Below are 17,367 nucleotides of genomic sequence, written 5' to 3'. Positions count from 1 at the left end.
TGGGTGGCGAATACATGGACTGTTTTCGTTGCGCAGGGCAAGCATTGGAACGTTTCATGCCGACCTGCCCATACTAATGCGCCGGGCGCAGACGCAGATACTTCCCCACATTCTAGGACGCCCCGTATTGACCCAACCGCTTCTTTCCTTGCAGCGAGCCAACGGTCTTCGGTATCGGCCCGCCCGCTCTCAGCCCCCACACCCTCACGCTAATCTCCCACCCACATGGCATAGAAAACACATCTTCGTCCATGATATATACATTGAGCTCTTTCTCTAGAGCATCACGATGCAAGAAGAACTCGACAGCTACGTTCTTTGTTCTCTGATTAGACCTACACCATTACGCTCTGCCTCAGCGTGCGTCGACAGCAAAGATAAACCCGCTCGAGAATGTGGAGTCGAAATCGGCGGGGCAGATAGCTAAGGATGGCGCCGAGGTGAAGCTGGTGCTGATGATGCCCTGCTCGACAAGCGGCTGGAGGACTGGCAACAGAAGTCCGGCCGTGTGATACCCGAGTTATTGGAAACGGAGCTGCCGGAGCTGAAGTCGGAGGATATAATTATGCTTGTGTGGGGGCTCCTGGGGCTGCCAAAGGTACGTTTAATGGGAGTGTTTGATGGAGACGAGGTATGAGAAGGATCGCAGGTATAATTTCTGAGCAAGCGAGGGGTAAAGATAGATAGATAGATCAGGCAGCGTCGTGTAGCTATAGAATATCGAATGCCGCTTCACTGGAACGAGGCACGGCGGTGGGAAGTTTTCAAATTCACCGCCGGTCTTCAGTGTCATTTTTTAGGATTATCTATTTTTACACAAGTGTGATCCGGTGTCTGAGACAGAAACGAGCCGCATAGATGAGAGCACTAGACGAAGCTCACGAAGACGGAGGCAAGACGGAACCCGATCAAACGGAGGCGAAGCGGAGACAGAACGGAGCCTATCGAGACGGAGGCAGAACGGAGCGGAGGCAGGACGGAGCGGAGGCAAGACGGAGGCAAAATAGAAGTGGAAGCATAGTGGAAGTAAAACGGAGCGAAGTCAAGACGGAGGCTACCAAGACGGAGGCAAGACGGAAGCGGAGGGGAAATAGAAGTGGAAGCAAAGCGGAAGCAAGACGGACGCGGAGGCCAAATGGAGGCAAAACGGAGCCCACAGAGACGGAGGCAAAAAAGCGCCATGGGTGACTTACCTCCAGCGACCCCAAAAAAATCAACATGACAATCCTGTCAACGGTACAAGCCATATAATTCTATTGTGAGGAAGCCTAAAACGAAGAAAATTCTCCGGCTATAACAATACGTCTCCGTCCCAGGTAGATTCCACGCCTCTCCCGCTAACCCCGTTGTCGACATCTGGAATCACAGCTCGTTGGCCGACCCTTCGACCGCGAAAGTCCTTGTTTCCTTGATGATGTGGGTGCGACTGTGCTGGCTTTGAGCATCGAAGTCCGGCGGATCGTTCGCGGTGACGGTGGTGATGTGGCGCGGGTTCGGCACGCCGACGAGCCCGAAGGACTGGCTCCCGGTCCTGGCGTGCTTTCTTGTCGAGAAAGCTGACCTCGTGGTCGACGAGCCGCCGGTGGTGGTGGTGGTGGTGGTGTGGTGACGGTGGTATTCGTTCGTGCCCCGTCGCCGGATGTCGTCACTTCTGATGAAGCCGGACTCGACGCTGTCGAGGAATGGCTTGAGGTAGAGGAAGCAGGCCGAGACGATGCTGAGGCATTGGATGATTTGGGTGCAGAGTGTCACGGTCCAGGGATTGTGACCGGGCTTTTGCAAGTCTTGGGTGTTGTTCCAGAAGACGAGCTTGCACGCTGAGGCGGCAATGACACTGTATGAAGATCAGCACCTAGACATTCTATGGTATTGATGGACCTACGTGCTCCGAAGCGCAAAGAAGGAACAGACCGAGGCTTTTCTGGAAAGGGAGATTCGAATCTGCCAGATCACAACAATCGGCAAGCATATCAAAGCCAGATCAGTAATGATGTTCGTACTTTCGAAGTAATTCCACCATGTGCGCTAGTTGCCAATTGAGTACGGCCTTGTATACAAGTGGAGGCTAACGTACACGTATTGTATCATTCGAGCAGTGTCCTTCCAGATAGTCCCACGGTCTGGGCAGATGGCATAGGAAAGCCGTTCCGAACTCTCCGATGATTACCCAAAGAAAGAGGAAGATTGCAAGTCCGTATGTGGCTCGTCGATGGCTTCGGATGGGCGTCAGAGTGTTGACAAGAGCTACGACAGATGCTTTCGCAAAGCCGAGACTTGCAACATAGAGGAGACTGGCAGCATATTCAGACTAGCAGCAGCTTAGTCAAAGCACTCTGTCTCGTGCATGTGTAAGACGCATACCTTCAAATTGCTTGTCGCTTGAGAGCGACTCAGCGGATCTGAAGGGCTACCATAGCCATGTCCAGCCTCTACCGAGACGGCAACTGATTGTCCAATGGCGAAGAGCTATTTGCCGTTAGCTAAATCAGATCAGCTTGGCGGCGACCAAGAGCATACCAAGGCGACTGTTATCAGATAGTCGTCGAGACTGACGGAGCGGACGAGAATGGCTTTAGTGAGACCCCTGGCCCCAACTCCTAGAATTGAAGTAATAATCAAAAACCAGGTGAGTATCTGCACAGTGGAAGCATTCTCATTGCCCATGATATGAATATGTTCCCCTGTCAATGAAAAAAAGTATGCAGTATCGCCGTCCGGGGTTTCATATATTGCTCGACGGCTCAATCCGAGAACCTATTTCTTTTTCGGCTACATACATATGCAGGGCAGCGTGCGAAGAGGGATAAAGAAGATAAGAAAGACGGTGCATGGGATGACATGATATACATGACAGATTGAGGGTTGCAGGGGTTGAGGGTGGTGGTGGGGGAAGGAGAAGGACTCGAGGTGGGCAGGATATCAGGCCTCATACCAGTCCACATTCTCGCTCTTGGAACGGCTTTCAGTCTGTCATCCGCTTACCATTCACTGTAGTAAAAGGCAAAGAAGGCGCCGACGGCCGAGAAGAGAAAATGCAAACAGCTTTGGGAACAGGATGGGTATTATGGAATGCATTCCCACCCGATGATTGTGCCCCGCGGACAAGGCGGGGCTGTTGTTCAGCCACGTCAGTTTATTGGGCAAGGCGTCCAATTACGTGTACATCAATGTTGTTCTGTGTCCGAGCTCGACATCCCTCACCCTGTGCACTGTGGATGGCGCTCGGAACATCAGTCACCTTATTAGAGTCTGGGGGAATCTGCACCTGCGCTGCACCATCATGCCGGCGGATTGTGTTGCGCTAAAAGGGGATTGTCCAGGTAATATCCGTGTAGGTCATCACCAATTTACCTACTTGTAGAGGTGTACGGCCGAAAAGTCTAAGCTCTGAGTGATTCGGCAAGGGAGTAAGGTACGTACCCATATCCCATCAATGGAATTGTTCACTGAGGATCCCATACAAGTAACCGGCGTCGATTGGTGGGTACTTGCGTGCCAAGATATTAGACTTTTGAGTAGACTTTCCGGCCGAAAGATAAGCCGAGGGTCCGCTGCAACGTGAAAACGATTTGAAAGTTTAAATACTGGAATATGATTACCATTGGTTGCTAATGCTGTTGGTAACGGAGAATGATCTGCCTATCCATCGTCTGGGGACGAAATAATTGCCTGATCAGTGCACTGACATGCATTGACATTTGATCGCCTGCAAGCTGTCAATTCACTCGCATGACTGGAGCTCCCAAGTCAAGCAGACTACATGTAATCTACCTTGAATGGATTGAAGATGGTGGAGTGGAGTGCTTGATGCAAGCCCCCAGAGCCGTGCTGACTCAGCTGAAATTGGTGGGGTCATTCATGGATGATGGAGTCATTCACCGCTACAACAAATCTGCTGATCGAGGTGTGAAGTGTAAAGTATTCCGTATTGCCGTCTGCAAATTGTCTTTGTACATGTGACCCATATACCGCGATCCACTAATGTCTGCGTGTCCGCGCAAGCAACTTGCACCGCACATATGTTGGAATCTTCACCTCCTTCTTATACCAGCGGAGATAGATGAAGAGCCTCTATTGCCATCTAGAGTCTTCGCATATTGCTTGGAATCTTTACAAGAATTACCGCTCCTTTTGCAAACCCTCCAGCTAGAACTCCCGAGACGACAACATGGAAGACGACTATGAGCTGGCGCACAGTCCTGGTGTCACGAAAATGCCAGAACAGATCCATTACACCCACCGGGGATCCATTGACCGTGATGAAGCCGACCTCATGCGCCTTGGTAAGAAGCCAGTCCTGAAGGTGAGACTCGGGTCCTGATTCGAACCACTGATGATTCGGACTGACGGAGTTTTTGCAGCGCAGATTTGGGTTCATGTCGTTGCTGGGTTTCAGTTGTACGATTCTCATCACCTGGGAGGGCATTTTGATGTAATCCTGGATCACCCGATCTCACGCAGACCGAGCTAACAAAGAAAAGCGTCTTCGACATTGGATTTGCGAAGTATGCTGCTCTATATCAAAGCGCAGCGGCCAAAACATGATAACCGAGTTTTAGTGGAGGTCCCGCCGGTCTGGTGTATAGTTTTCTGGTCGTGTGGATCGGGACTGCCTCAGTTTACGCGTGTTTGAGCGAGCTTGCTTCAATGTGTTTTCAAATGCCAACATTCTTTGAAGCCTGGACTAAAGCATGTTAGGGCTCCTACCGCTGGCGGACAGTATTATTGGGTCTCAATGCTGGCGCCGCCCTCATCGAGGAAGTTTCTGAGCTATGCCACCGGCAAGTGATAGATCACAATTTGACGAATCTCTCTGATCGGTCTTAGGATGGCTCACGGTGTGGGGCTGGCAGGCAACTCTCGCATCGGTGTACTACCTCGCAGGAGCCCAGATCCAGGGGTTGATCACTTTGACAACGCCTGCCTACAATCCCCATCCATGGCATACGGTTCTACTGTTTTGGGCGTCGATGGTATTCACTATATTTATGAACACCATCGTCGGACGCTTTCTGCCCAAGTTCGAAGCGTCAATTCTTATAATCCACATTCTAGGCTTCTTTGCCATTCTCCTCCCATTGGTGGTCTTGGGCTCGCATCAGGATGCTTCCGAGGTTTTCAACACCTTTCTAAACACCGGAGATTGGCCTACACAAGGTCTCTCGTTCATGATAGGACTGATTGGGTCTGTCTATACTTTTACGGGTACGTAGCCAATCTGACCTGCCAGAACATTTAGAAATATGCCTGACAAGGTGAACAGGCGCAGATGGGGCGATCCATGTATCACTACCCTTTCCCGGCGGGAGCCAGGGCTACTGGCAAGCTGACAAAACTGTAGATGTCGGAAGAAATCCAAGACGCCTCTGTTGTCGTGCCACGCTCAATCATGTTCACCATCTTCATCAATGGCACCTTGGCTTTCGGTATGTTGATAGCGACGCTCTTCAGCCTGACTGATGTCCAGGGCGCATTGACTACCCCCACCGGATACCCATATATGGAAATTCTGCTCCATGCCACTGGTTCCGTTGCCGGAGCTACGACCCTGGCTTCCATTCTAGTGGTCATGCAGTACTGCGCTAATGTGGGACTTCTCGCATCCGCTTCGCGCATGTGTTGGTCATTCGCGCGCGATCGCGGTCTACCCGGGTGGAAATGGCTGCAGCACGTCAGTATCCTCCCCACTGAATCACTCGGGTAGTTGCGAATGGATAACGCTGATGTGCGCAATCTGGATACCAGGTCGACGCACGCACTTCTCTCCCCATCCGGTCCATCCTCGTCACCACGTGTGTTTCATGTCTGCTTTCACTCATCATCCTCGGGTCCTCAACCGCCTTCAACGATCTGGTCTCGCTCTCGGTGTCCGGTCTGCAATCCTCGTACCTCGTCGCAATCAGTCTTTTGCTATATCGACGCTACACCGGAGCGATACTTCCGCCCGCTTCGTCCGTCGGCTCTTCCGCGGTGGCGGACATCAGTGTCAGATGGGGTCCTTGGCATATACCGGGATACTGGGGTATCGTGAATAATACATACGCGTGCTGTTATTTGACCGTCGTGGTGTTTTTTAGCTTTTGGCCAACCCAGAGGCCGGTCACGGCGGCAAATATGAATTACGCTGTCTTAATAACGGGGGCGATTGTTATCATCAGCCTGGTCTACTATCTCGTATGGGCGAGGAGAGTGTATACTGGACCGGTGGTCGAGGTCGCGTGAATGGGTGGAGGAAGCACCGGGTACGCACTTTTGTACAAATACTCAAGCCGGAAACAATTCTGTAGGATGGAAGTAGGCAGCGGCAACTCGGCGACCGGTCGTGAACGCAGATACAGTCGTGGATTATACAAAATGTTGAAAGCTACGGCGTCAACCTCGAGGACACGCAGCCCCTCATGTCGTCGTTCCTCATTTCGACTCCTTGACCACCCTGTCGAACTCCTTCAGATACTCATCCACTTCCTTTGCACCCTCCAGCGTAAAGTCTCTTCTCTTGCCCTCCAACACCACATATGGCACGGCGCTGGGATTACAATCTCGCAGTCAGCATTGCCTATCGGTAGGGTTTTATCGAGCCTTGGACCATGTTTCGAGAGTACGCACTCCCAAGATATGTCTCAAGGCTCAAGATTTGCTTCCAAAAGGGTGAAATACGGAATCCGAAAATACGTACTCGATGCCATTGCTCGCCTGCTCTCTAATAAGCAGCTTGGTCTCGGGCAGCGCTTCGTAATCATCTCCAACGAACGCCTCGGCCTTTGAACGCTCGACACCGCCGTCCAGAGCGGCTTGGAGCAGCGTGGTCGGCGCCGCGGGATGCGCTTCCTCTTCGAAGTACTGCCTGTACAGGGAATCGACGATCTTGTCTGCGGTCTCGGGTCCCATTTCCTCCTGGAAGTGTTGGATCAAGCGGTGTGCGCTCAGGGTGTTGGCCACCATTCCGTGGAACTTGAAATCGATGCCGACGCCGACGCCGTAGGCGGACATCAGAGTAGTGTACTTCCTCATCTGCTCTTCGGAGTTGCTGTATTTTGTTGTCTTGTACCTGGATTGCGGTTTGAATGGGTGGATCGCTCTAGTCTGCAATGTAAAATAACGTACCACTCATACTTGTCTTCGCCTTGATTGCTAGCCTCTGGATAGAGCTGATAGGGAAAGTATTTGACCGTGAACTTTACATCTTCGGCTGAAGGAGAGGAGCGGAACTGCTTCAGAGCTGGATTGGCCGTGTTAGAGAAACAGATCAAACGCTCTTCCTTGAACCTGCCAACAGAAAAGACGTGGATGGGACGGAAGACACAAATCTTCTGGGCTTAGAGAGTAAAGAGTGAGCCATACCTATGTCTAGTCTAGTCAAAGCACAGATCATCAGCCCCGCTTCCGTCAGTAGTCGAGAGCAATGACCTTTTCTTCGCCAAGTATGTCCTAAGACAAGAGTCAACGTTGAACTTCACATCGAGCATCACTACCAAATGACGCATTCATCAAGAAACCCAACTCACCAGGGACAAATGGTATCCAAGGTAAAGGATATCTGCGATTCATAGACCATCCTTGCGTTCCCTCGTAGCAAACGTGGCGAGAAGCTTCTGGATCACTCCGTACCGCTTCCCTTTATTGGTCCCTCGACAGTCCTTCAATGAACAACACTGACTTGATTCGATTCAATCAATGCCCGCCAGCATCACAAACAACAGTGAAGGCGAGGGAAGTGAATATGGGGGCTAAACATCCCACTATGATTGACACCGTTCCGCTTCCCCTCACCCCGGATCCCGGGCCGTTTTGGCTGGCCCAGACCCACCGGCGCATGTCATCTTGCGCCGGATGCAACCGTGAGCCTCAGGTACCTGGCAGCTCGCGTAGATCTAGGTACCTTTCAGATCAGATGCATGTGCAGGTGCAGGCGCATGACGGAAAAATTGTATAGCGTAAATGGTGGCAGAGGCAGACGGAATCGACATTTCGTTTCGACCGCTTGGTATCGTAGGGAGACTTCCAGACAGGTCTGTGCTGGAAGCCTTGAGCGGTGGGAGTCGTGCTGTGATCGGCGCAGGGTTCTGTAGATTGCTAGGGTACCTGTTCCGGAAAGACGTATGAGTTTCAAGAATGGTGCAAGGAGTGAACGATGGGAGTGGAGGACTGCGTACGGAGCGAGCGGTTTGTCAACCTTTGGCTGGGACTAGCACCGTGTGAATCTACTTACCCTCATGTGGTAGCAAAGGCTCTTCATCCACCCAACACAAACATTCTCTTTTCCATTTCACTTCACTTCAAAGCATTCACTTGATACATACTTCCATATTCTACAGTTCAAGTTTTAAAATCTCACTGCACCACTCAATTACCTCCATCTTTTAACATCCAACTCAACTAATCCAATCCAATCCAACCCTCACACCAAATACAACTCACCATGTATCTCTCAACCACCCTTCTCCTCCTCCTCACCGCCAACGCCGCTCCAGCAACCGCTCAAGTAACCTTGTACTCTACCCCCCCCCCGCCCCCAAACCCCACCAAGCTAACCTCCCCCCCAACAGCAACACCAGCACGTACCAATTCATCTGCCCCTCCACCCCACCCAACGCCGCCTACTGCGCCGGCCCATCCCTGACCTCCAACATCATCATCCGCTGCACCGGCACCTCGGGCCAAGCCGGCAACTGCAACGACAAGTAAGCACGCGACTTCCCTTCCTGCCACCCCGGAGTGACTGACACCGACCAAAGTCTCGCCGGCGTGCCACCGCTCGGCGTCAAAGACTTCGCACCGTGTAAGATGCTCCGATAAGGGGGAATAAAATCCCCACTCGACCGAATTCCCTGACTCACTCGATCCACACAGGTTACGAATCCTCCCCCGCGGCCGGCGACGCCGCCTGCTCCTACGGCGGGACCGTCTACCCGGACGGCGTCGGGCCCGGCTTTCCGGTTCCGGGCCCCGGCAACAATAGCAACACGGCCTTGACCACCACCGCTGCTAGCAACGTCAACGGCAGCCTATCGATCACATCGCCACATACCTCCCTCTCTACCCCAGCTTCCACTTCCACCTCCTACATCTCCCCTTCCATCCCACCAGCAGCATCTACCGCCCTCGCTAGCGCGCGCTACCCCATTCCCCTCCTCGCAGCCAACGGCACTAGTACCGGTACCGTCGCAACAGCAGCGAGTGGAACTGGGACCGGGACCGCGCCGCGCAACACGACGCATGGATCGTCGGTGCCTGGGTTCACGGGGGCCGCCGCCGAGGGCAGGAGGACGAAGGCGCATCTGGGGGCCATGGTTGCGGCTGCGGTTGGGATGTTGGTGTTGGATTAAGCGGAACGGAAGGATACGAAACGGAACGGAAGTCCTACCTGCAGAGTTTGGCTCGAGGAAGCCAGCTGGCTAGCTAGCTAGGTAGGTATGCATGACGGGGCGATTGGACGGAATGCTTATGATTGCTTTCGAGCTGCAGACGCGGAAAGCGGTGCTAGGATAGCGATGGAGGTGACGATGCTTCTTGCGATAAGCAGACCCAGGCCAGTTTTTTTTTCAATAGCAGCTTGCACATGCAGTTTTTCAAAGATTTCACTCACGCTTATCGAAAATGCATCACTGGCAACGTTGACTCTTTGTAAAAAAAAAGCGCTGTTGATGCAATGCTAAACCTCCGACGGCCATGCGCAAAGAATCCGGTGGCTTCCACAAGGGTATATTGGGGTGTACAACACCCCGATGTAGAAGCGGAACGACGCCGTGAAAAACATGCATGAAACCCGAACAGCGTGCTCGGCACGGTACGGTTTCTCCCAAGAACGCCATTGGCTATATACATTTCCTACTCTCTTCATCACTCATAATCATCTCAACTGACCCGGGACTGCTTCGTCGCCTGTTGCTGCTTAGTAACGCTGTGTGGGATTCAGGAAAAGGGAGTCGGGTAGAGGCAACTCACTAAACTCGCTGCAGCTGCAGCTGCAGCCGTCCCTAGGTCCACGCCTTTACTAGTCCCCATACTACGCGGCGTGCTTGCAACCCTCGGTAGGGCACTCCCTTGTACCGCAGCTCCATTCAGCGTCCTCTTCATGCCAACGCCGTTGCCGTTGGTTTGTGGCCCAGTCATAGTGGAAAGCCTCTTCGGAGCTGCCGCAGTGACGGCAGCTTTGATGGGTGATTGGCTATTGTTGACGCTAGTGTTGGTGATATCGCGGTTCCGGACAGCGGTGCCATTTTTGAAGCTGGTAGCGGGAGGCTCGGGCAGCGGGCGCGTGCTAGCTGGTGTTTGCGTTATGGAGTTGTAGCGTTTAATGGGCGACGAGGTCTGCTGTGAGGGAGCCGTGCGAGGACGAGCGGTAGATTTCGTGGGTTTGCCGGTGATGAACTCGTGCTGTATAGCTTCGTCAGGTTTGAGGCGGCGATCAGGGTCCCACCGAAGGCAGCGAGTGATGAAGTCGAGAAAGGATTCATCTTCGCATTTGAGCGCCGCCTGGAGAGACTTGCTACTGGGGCGGCGGCGTTTGCCTTTTGTTGAGACAGTGAGACGTGGTTTGCCCAGAGAGTCAAAGAAGATCTTCTTGCGAGTCGACTTTTCGATTAGGTGCTTTTCAGGCGGGCCAAAAACCTCCATTATGCAAGCCAATTGCTCTTGCTCGTTTTCGCCCGGAAAGATAGGGTAGCCCGTGAGGAGCTCGGCAAGAATACAGCCTAGTGACCACATGTCTATTGGCATGCCATATGTCATGCCCAGAATGACTTCAGGAGACCGGTAGAAACGAGATTGTATATAGGTATACACCTTCTCATTTTCAAGGCAGCTTGAGCCGAAGTCGATGACCTTGATTTCAGAGCGAGCAGGATGCGCCAGGAGCACATTCTCGGGCTTGAGGTCGCAATGGATGACTTTGTGACCTTTCAAAAGAACGAGACTGCTCAACAGTTGCTTGGCAAAGCGCCTGATGAGCTTTAATGAGAACCCTCTGAATTCGTGAGCCTTGATGAACTCGTAGAGGTTCATGCCTAGAAGCTCAGTCGAGATGCATAGATGGCCGCGGAAGTAGAAACTCTGCACGAAGTTGACCATGCTATGTTTGCTTTGGGGATCCTGATGCGTGCATTAGTATTTAAAGAAAGGCGTTTAGTATCTAGTGGACTCACCCATTCTCGCAGCTTCTGCAGAATGTCGACCTCAACGAGCGCTTGTTGATGGAACCTCTTCTTGTTTCTTATGATCTTGATAGCCACCAGAACACCTGTCTTGTGATCTATGCAGCGCACGACTTGCCCAAAGCTGCCTTTGCCAAGGATGTCGACGATCTCATAACGGTAAGCTAGGTGATCACCATTCACGATATTGTAGTCTCCCCGATCATCGTCATATCCAAAATTGGCCACGTCTGCACTCAAGTCTCCGACATGCTTCTGAGCATCCTGTGTACCACAGAAATAGACATCCTTGTAGTCCACTATCTCGCCACGCTCGAATATGTTGAAATGCGCCATCCGCAGCGCTGAATGTGGCGATACTCTCTCCTTGGCAGTGGCCCTTCGCCTCAAACCATCGACCTCTTTAGCAGCCTTTTCCGTCTCTTTCCGTTTCGATGCTAATCTCCTCATTTCTTCTTCCGCCGACAAATCATCGCGGTCGAGCTGCATCTCCATGGTCTTGGCTTCACGCAAGAAATCCTTCAAACTCATAGAGTTGTGAATCGGCGCCCCTTCAAGAGCGGCCCGGGCTGTTCTTTTTGAATTAGCAGCAGGCGTCTCTGGAGGTCTGGGATCCTTCTGAGGAGTTTCAGCAGTGTCCAAAGTACTGCTCCTAGTCCGATCGTGCTGCATCTTGATGCTGGAATTAGACGTGTTCCTTGTGGCTCGCGATTGGATACTTTTCTGGCTCGGGCTAGGGCTAGAAAATAGTGAACCATTCCAGGTGGCAGAAGCAGGGAGTTTAGGCGGAGGCATGTCATCATGCTTCGGCGGCTTTGGTGGTATATCTGCATCTCTCTCTGCTGCTGTCTGCGCTTTCGAAGCGCTTCGCTTGCGTGTCAAGCTCAACTTGCGGCGGAGAGAGCTCCCAAAGGAAGTGGTGCCAGCATCAGTAGAGCTTGTGGTGTCCATGCTTGATGCATCATCCTTGGAGGCTTTTCTGGGTTTCTGCAAGCGTGGACCAGTCAATCGAATCGGCCTTGCATCGGCGCCGATATCGAAGGTATTCGATTTCTCAAGTCCATAGCCATATTCGCCACTTGATTTTGGTAGTGAAGAAGAGACGAAAGGGGACATGGCTGTACGGCTAGCAGACAAGGCGAAGGAGTCGGATGGCGTTGGAACGGTGGTACTCGAGCTACTGACGTCACGGTAAGAAAGGGCTTCGGGCCTCATGTTGTAATGAGAACTACTGCTTCGGATCTGTACTGGCATTGTCGCATTATCATCGTCGTGATAGCCTCTTGAGAAGCTAGCTTTAGATGCAGTCATTGGTGTGGTCGGTATTGCTTTAGCACCAACTTTAGGTGGTGGAGTCATGGTTCCCTTGTTCTTCGCAGCCGCTGTCGCATCATGCAGAGCTGCAATTTTTGAAGCAGTCGAAGTGCTCAACGGAAGAAGATTTAGTGGTGGCAGTCTCAGCGGTTGCAAGGTCCGTTTGTTTGCACTTTTTGTGTCAGGTGGTTTCCTTTCTGTTGCAGGCTCTGTTTCAACATTGGTAACCTGACTTTGTTGCAATTCTCGGTCATCTTTATTTCGTTCATGGACAGATTGTGGTGGTACCACACCAGGAATAGAGGTGCTACTGTTGAGACTGCTGGCCTCGTGGCCCTGGCTTGACTTACGTGTAGCAAAGAAAGGTGTCTGATCATCTTCCGTCTTGGGAGACTCGTAGGCTTTCGGTATTGCTGGGACTGGCGGCACAGATTCCTCGTCGCCTACCGATGAATTATCGCCCCGCGTCTTAGGCGTAGGAAGCCGCGAGGTCAAAAGGCTTTGGGACATACGATGCGAGCCGGAAGAGGCTAAACAAGAGTTGTAGCTCGTAGTCGACGAATTTGAGAGGCCTGAACTGTATGACTTACGGTTGGGGTCTGGAGTCGTTCGAGAGGAAGTTGGCGTTTCACTTTTGCGTGGTATCACAGGGGGCGACGGGTCAGACTGAGGATCAGCCTGTGGAGTGGGTGGCGTATATGGCATTGGTGGTGGATTCGGCATCATGGACATCCTCTTCAATCTGCGCGCATCGGTCGGACTGATTGTGCGCGCTCCTAAACCTGTGGCATGCGCACTGCCGGGCATCATGGAGACCCTCTTATTGCTTGACGATGGAGTGTTCGACAATTGGAAAGTTGGTCTTGCTGGTGATCTGGCAGTGCTGACTGGAGTTGACGGTGTCTGGTCTGGGGTACCACTGGGTGTAAAGAATTGTTCCTGTGCAGATACTTTACTTGGAGGCGGTTGCATCAATTTAGTCTTGTTGTACCGGCTTGGCTGGAAACTGTGCCCTTCGGAGACGTTTGGACTTGCTGCAGGTTCCGGACTATCGACAGCAATGCTCGCTTCTCTAAGACCAGCTTGCGCTAGACTCGGCCTTCGATGTGGATGTGTAGTACCCTCAAAATTCATAAGGACGCCAGGACCAACAGATTTCCGAGGCGAGCGTGTTGCACCTTCACCAGTAGTTGTAGCTGGAAAATAAGTCTTGCGCCTAGCTCTTGCTACCGCTAGACCGTTTGGAGGCGCCATGCTATCCGACTCTGCAGTCTTTTGCCCTATTCGCTGTGTAGTACTGTTGTGTCGATGCAGCGATGAGCCGTTAAGGGCAATCCGAGAGCCAAAAGCCGATGCGTCTGCTGTCTTGGCGGATCCAGGGACGCCAGGTCGTGGAGCCGTTAAAGCAGATCCATTCGCGTTAGCCGCCACATCCTTTGAAGACCCACCGGGCGCCGGGAAAGAAGAAATGTCGGGCTCATCGGAGGCAATGCTAGAATGAAGGTCATCGAAGTTGATGGGCGGGAGGAAATCAAAGGATCCGGATGACTGCGAGGTATCCCGTTTGCTTGTAGTAGCCGTTGAGGCGAAGCTGAATCTTGAGGTATTGTTGATGGAGGATTGTCTGGAATGGGGCTCCTTTTGGGCATTGGACGCGATTGTCCGTTGCGGAGCTTGTGGGTTTGGAAGGCCGCTATGGGCCAGCCTGAGAATGTCAACGAGGATGCTCAATCTCAGATTTGAAGGAGGAGAGCCAGATTTGCATACCGCTTTGATGGAGATGCCTGTAGGGCGCTGGGTGCGTGCGAAGCTCTCTGCTCTTTGAACGTATGATCCTTAACTGAAGACTGCCTTCTTCTGGTTGCAGGTGTAGGAAACGGGTCAGGTCTGATGCCTGCTAAAGGTGTAGGCTCGCTTGGTCGCGAGGGTATCACACTGTTGGACGAGTCTTTTTGCAATCTCTTTGATGGACGTCCTTCACCTAATCTGCCTGTTAGCGGGCGGTTTAACGCGGGCAGGTGCAGCTACAGGCATGCCGCTGTTAAGCTTACCGCCAGAGCCGGACTCGGTTGTGCGGGCAGCATCCAGAGTCCTCGCTTGCACATTGTAAGTGTTCCAATTGGGACTGCGGACGTCCTCGACGTCGGCCATATTCTGCCCACCACTCAACGTGGTCTGTACGGCTAGGTGGCACCGGTGCCCTCGGCGGTCGGCAGGCCAGCTCCTCTCAAATCAACCAGTCCAAAACGTGTCCGATCTCTTCAATATCGTATCAAACAGTCAAAAGACCAGGGGTTGGCCCATCATATTGTCATCATTCCCCCGTATTCTTTGGCGTTTGTGGACCACGCCTTTGAACCGAGGGCCTTGCGTCCAGACCCGAGTCGAGCTCATCCAAAGACTTATTCAGTGCGAGCAGGACAGTGAAAGCAATCCAGGGTTGCTTTTCAGCAGTAGTGATGTCGGCCTGTGGGATGATGAGAGGATCGCCAATTCAAGGAGCTTTTGCTGCAAGGATTTGTTACGCTTGCGGTTGCGGGATGAACAGGGGTACTCCCACGAATTAGAGTTCAGGGACCAGAATGCCTCGAAGACAAACACCTTTCAGCCTCCCCGAACATGTCAAACAGCTGTCTGAAGACTACATGACTCTGAGTCAAGACCATTTACACACTAAATCACTCATATTTGCTATTTTGCCAATTGATTCACCGACAACTACCGCGATCGTTTCCATTTACCTTTCAACATTCCGAGACAGGACTTTGAACAATAACGCTTCCATATACTTGAAGTCGCCGTTTCCGCCCTGGGTATTGCAGTGCATGTTCAGAAAAACTTTTTGTACTGAAAGCCCCTGTAATGGCTGACGTAGAAGAGAAAGAGAAGGCTGAGAAGCTCGCAGCAGCGAAGAAGAAGGTAAGTGTATACCGAACCTCTAGAAGCTCCTGTGCTGATCCATGGCCACTCTAGTACGAGCAATTGAGGAAACAAAAAGGGAAAGCCCAGAAGCCTAGTGGAATAAAGAAGAAAGATGATACTCAAGAAGTCAGAGAGGAAGCCGCCGTCCTGGGCACCACTGACCAAGGAGAAGACGCCCCAGAGCAGGATAAGTCTGGCACAGACGGCGGCAACGACGAATCATCAATGGCTCTCCCGGATACCACGGATGCAGCGCTGTTGGAAAAGGTAACGGATGATGCACCCGAAACACCTGCTCAAATCCTGGCCCATACCCGGCAGCCCTCTTTGAGCATTCAGTCGAAGATGCGATCTTCATCATTCCGCCGACAATCTTTATCACAAGGACCTTTGTCCCCCAGCGCGAATGGGACAAAGTCGCCCGATCTTCCAACTTTGACTTCAGACGGTGATTCCATCAACTCAATATACCGGAAACAAGCAGCACGACTTGATGAGCTTGAAAAAGAGAATCGACGACTAGCAAAAGAGGCGCAGGAAAATGAGAAGAGATGGAGGAAAACGGAGGACGAGCTTGAGGAGCTACGTGAGGCAAGCGGAGATGTCGCACAGCTCAAGGCTCGAGCGGAAAAAGCAGATTCTCAGGTCGAGGACTTCAATAAGGTGGTATGTCTACGCGTCGATTGAATTTATTGTCTGCACGAAAGCTAACTCTAATTACAGAAGCAAGAAAACACGTCTCTCCAGCGCCAGAACTCCCAACTCCAATCCCAATCCTCCAAACGTCATGTCTCTTCTCCAAGCGTGGTCGCGACTTCCTCGAGCCCTTTGTCCTCTCTCCAAGCACAACTCGACAGCAAGAGCTCCACCATTGAATCCATGGAAATGGAGATCTCCAATCTCCGCTCGCAGCTCGACAAGTCCGCATCTTCGACAAACACACACTCGGAGCAGGTCTTGGCCCTGGAAGAGAAGCTGGCGCGGGCAGAGCGGGCAGCTGGTGCTGCACAACGGGAGTTATCAGATGTGAAGAAGAGCCTGGAGCGAGCGAGCGAGAAAGCCGTAAAGGAGGGTGGCGAGCGGACGTCTAATGAGACCAAAATACGAAGCCTAGGGCGTGAAGCGGAGGAGTCAAAGAGAAATGCCGAAGAGTCATTACAAAGAGTCGATACATTGGAGAAAAAGCTCGCAGCGCTGACAAACCTCCACAAAGACTCGGACGGTCGACGCCAAGCCGGCGAGCGAGAGCGTGAAAGGCTAGAGAAAGAAGCAAGCGAAATGCGACGGCGGCTAGCGGGTCTTGAGAACGAGAACCTGCGCCTTCGAGAGGAGAGAGAAAGGGCACGAAAGAGGGAAGCAAGCGGTGCAGATGACGAAGGCGTCGACGAGCTCGAAGATGAAGAGAGGAGACGGCTGGAAGGCAAGGTTCGAAGTCTCGAGGGCGAGGTCTATGAGCTGCGTAGAGGCGTCTGGCGAGAGAAGCGAAGAGAACTCGGTAGTGTAGACGGTGACGACGGTCCTGCCAGCCCAGGGTCAAGATTTGATGATGTCGACCTCAGTGGTGGGACGCCATCATATCGCAGACAGAGTATGGCTGGTCCTAGAGGTTCAAGCTTCCAAACCGTGCTCAGTAGTGGGTTCAGCGCTTTGACCGGCGGAGCAGCAAGGGATAGTCTGGAAACCTTTGAGGACGAGGATGAGTTTGATGAGGACGCGTTTAGGCTAGCGCAAGAAGAGGAGGCGCGGAAGAGGGTGGAGAGAGTGAGGGAGGTGAAGAGAGGGTTGAAGGATTGGGAAGGTTGGAGAATGGATATTGTGGATGTCAGGGCCGGAGGTGGTGGAGCTGGGGAGATTTTTGACATTTGAAGTGAGGTTGTGTGGGTACAGAACTTCGAGCTTGGATGCAAAGATGTCTTGGAATGACCGTTCTGAATTAAGACATTGTAAATACAAATACCAAACGGATGTACATGTCCTA

The 17,367-nt window shown here is 52.3% G+C and overlaps 6 protein-coding genes across 6 annotated transcripts; 3 read left to right on the top strand and 3 right to left on the bottom strand.

Moving 5' to 3' along the window:
• Positions 1-1,362: 1,362 nt before the first annotated feature.
• On the bottom strand, positions 1,363-2,664 carry HO133_002101 (uncharacterized protein; the record flags this gene model as incomplete). The annotated part of the gene is made up of 5 exons (XM_037293028.1): positions 1,363-1,834; positions 1,883-2,025; positions 2,075-2,308; positions 2,362-2,466; positions 2,518-2,664. 5 exons carry the CDS (start codon positions 2,662-2,664, stop codon positions 1,363-1,365), a joined length of 1,101 nt encoding a protein of 366 aa, XP_037150681.1.
• Positions 2,665-4,168: 1,504 nt separating this feature from the next.
• HO133_002100 (uncharacterized protein) lies at positions 4,169-4,545 on the top strand (the record flags this gene model as incomplete). Its single annotated transcript, XM_037293027.1, has 2 exons — positions 4,169-4,303; positions 4,462-4,545. The coding sequence occupies 2 exons, from the start codon at positions 4,169-4,171 to the stop codon at positions 4,543-4,545; spliced, it is 219 nt and encodes a 72-aa protein (XP_037150680.1).
• A 1,866-nt stretch (positions 4,546-6,411) lies between these two features.
• HO133_002099 (uncharacterized protein) lies at positions 6,412-7,555 on the bottom strand (the record flags this gene model as incomplete). Its single annotated transcript, XM_037293026.1, has 5 exons — positions 6,412-6,526; positions 6,677-7,048; positions 7,114-7,266; positions 7,408-7,428; positions 7,506-7,555. 5 exons carry the CDS (start codon positions 7,553-7,555, stop codon positions 6,412-6,414), a joined length of 711 nt encoding a protein of 236 aa, XP_037150679.1.
• Positions 7,556-8,419: 864 nt separating this feature from the next.
• On the top strand, positions 8,420-9,326 carry HO133_002098 (uncharacterized protein; the record flags this gene model as incomplete). Its single annotated transcript, XM_037293025.1, has 4 exons — positions 8,420-8,490; positions 8,547-8,681; positions 8,736-8,779; positions 8,851-9,326. 4 exons carry the CDS (start codon positions 8,420-8,422, stop codon positions 9,324-9,326), a joined length of 726 nt encoding a protein of 241 aa, XP_037150678.1.
• A 529-nt stretch (positions 9,327-9,855) lies between these two features.
• HO133_002097 (uncharacterized protein) lies at positions 9,856-14,618 on the bottom strand (the record flags this gene model as incomplete). Its single annotated transcript, XM_037293024.1, has 5 exons — positions 9,856-9,882; positions 9,946-11,091; positions 11,145-14,172; positions 14,235-14,448; positions 14,519-14,618. 5 exons carry the CDS (start codon positions 14,616-14,618, stop codon positions 9,856-9,858), a joined length of 4,515 nt encoding a protein of 1,504 aa, XP_037150677.1.
• A 711-nt stretch (positions 14,619-15,329) lies between these two features.
• HO133_002096 (uncharacterized protein) lies at positions 15,330-17,255 on the top strand (the record flags this gene model as incomplete). The annotated part of the gene is made up of 3 exons (XM_037293023.1): positions 15,330-15,386; positions 15,441-16,055; positions 16,113-17,255. The coding sequence occupies 3 exons, from the start codon at positions 15,330-15,332 to the stop codon at positions 17,253-17,255; spliced, it is 1,815 nt and encodes a 604-aa protein (XP_037150676.1).
• Between the last annotated feature and the right edge of the window lie 112 nt (positions 17,256-17,367).

The sequence above is a fragment of the Letharia lupina genome, assembly GCF_014066315.1.
Source record: "Letharia lupina isolate WasteWater1 chromosome Unknown contig_14, whole genome shotgun sequence".
NCBI classification, from domain to species: domain Eukaryota; kingdom Fungi; phylum Ascomycota; class Lecanoromycetes; order Lecanorales; family Parmeliaceae; genus Letharia; species Letharia lupina.
The sequence above is the reverse complement of the archived record's forward strand: the minus strand, read 5'-3'. Positions and strand labels throughout refer to the sequence as shown.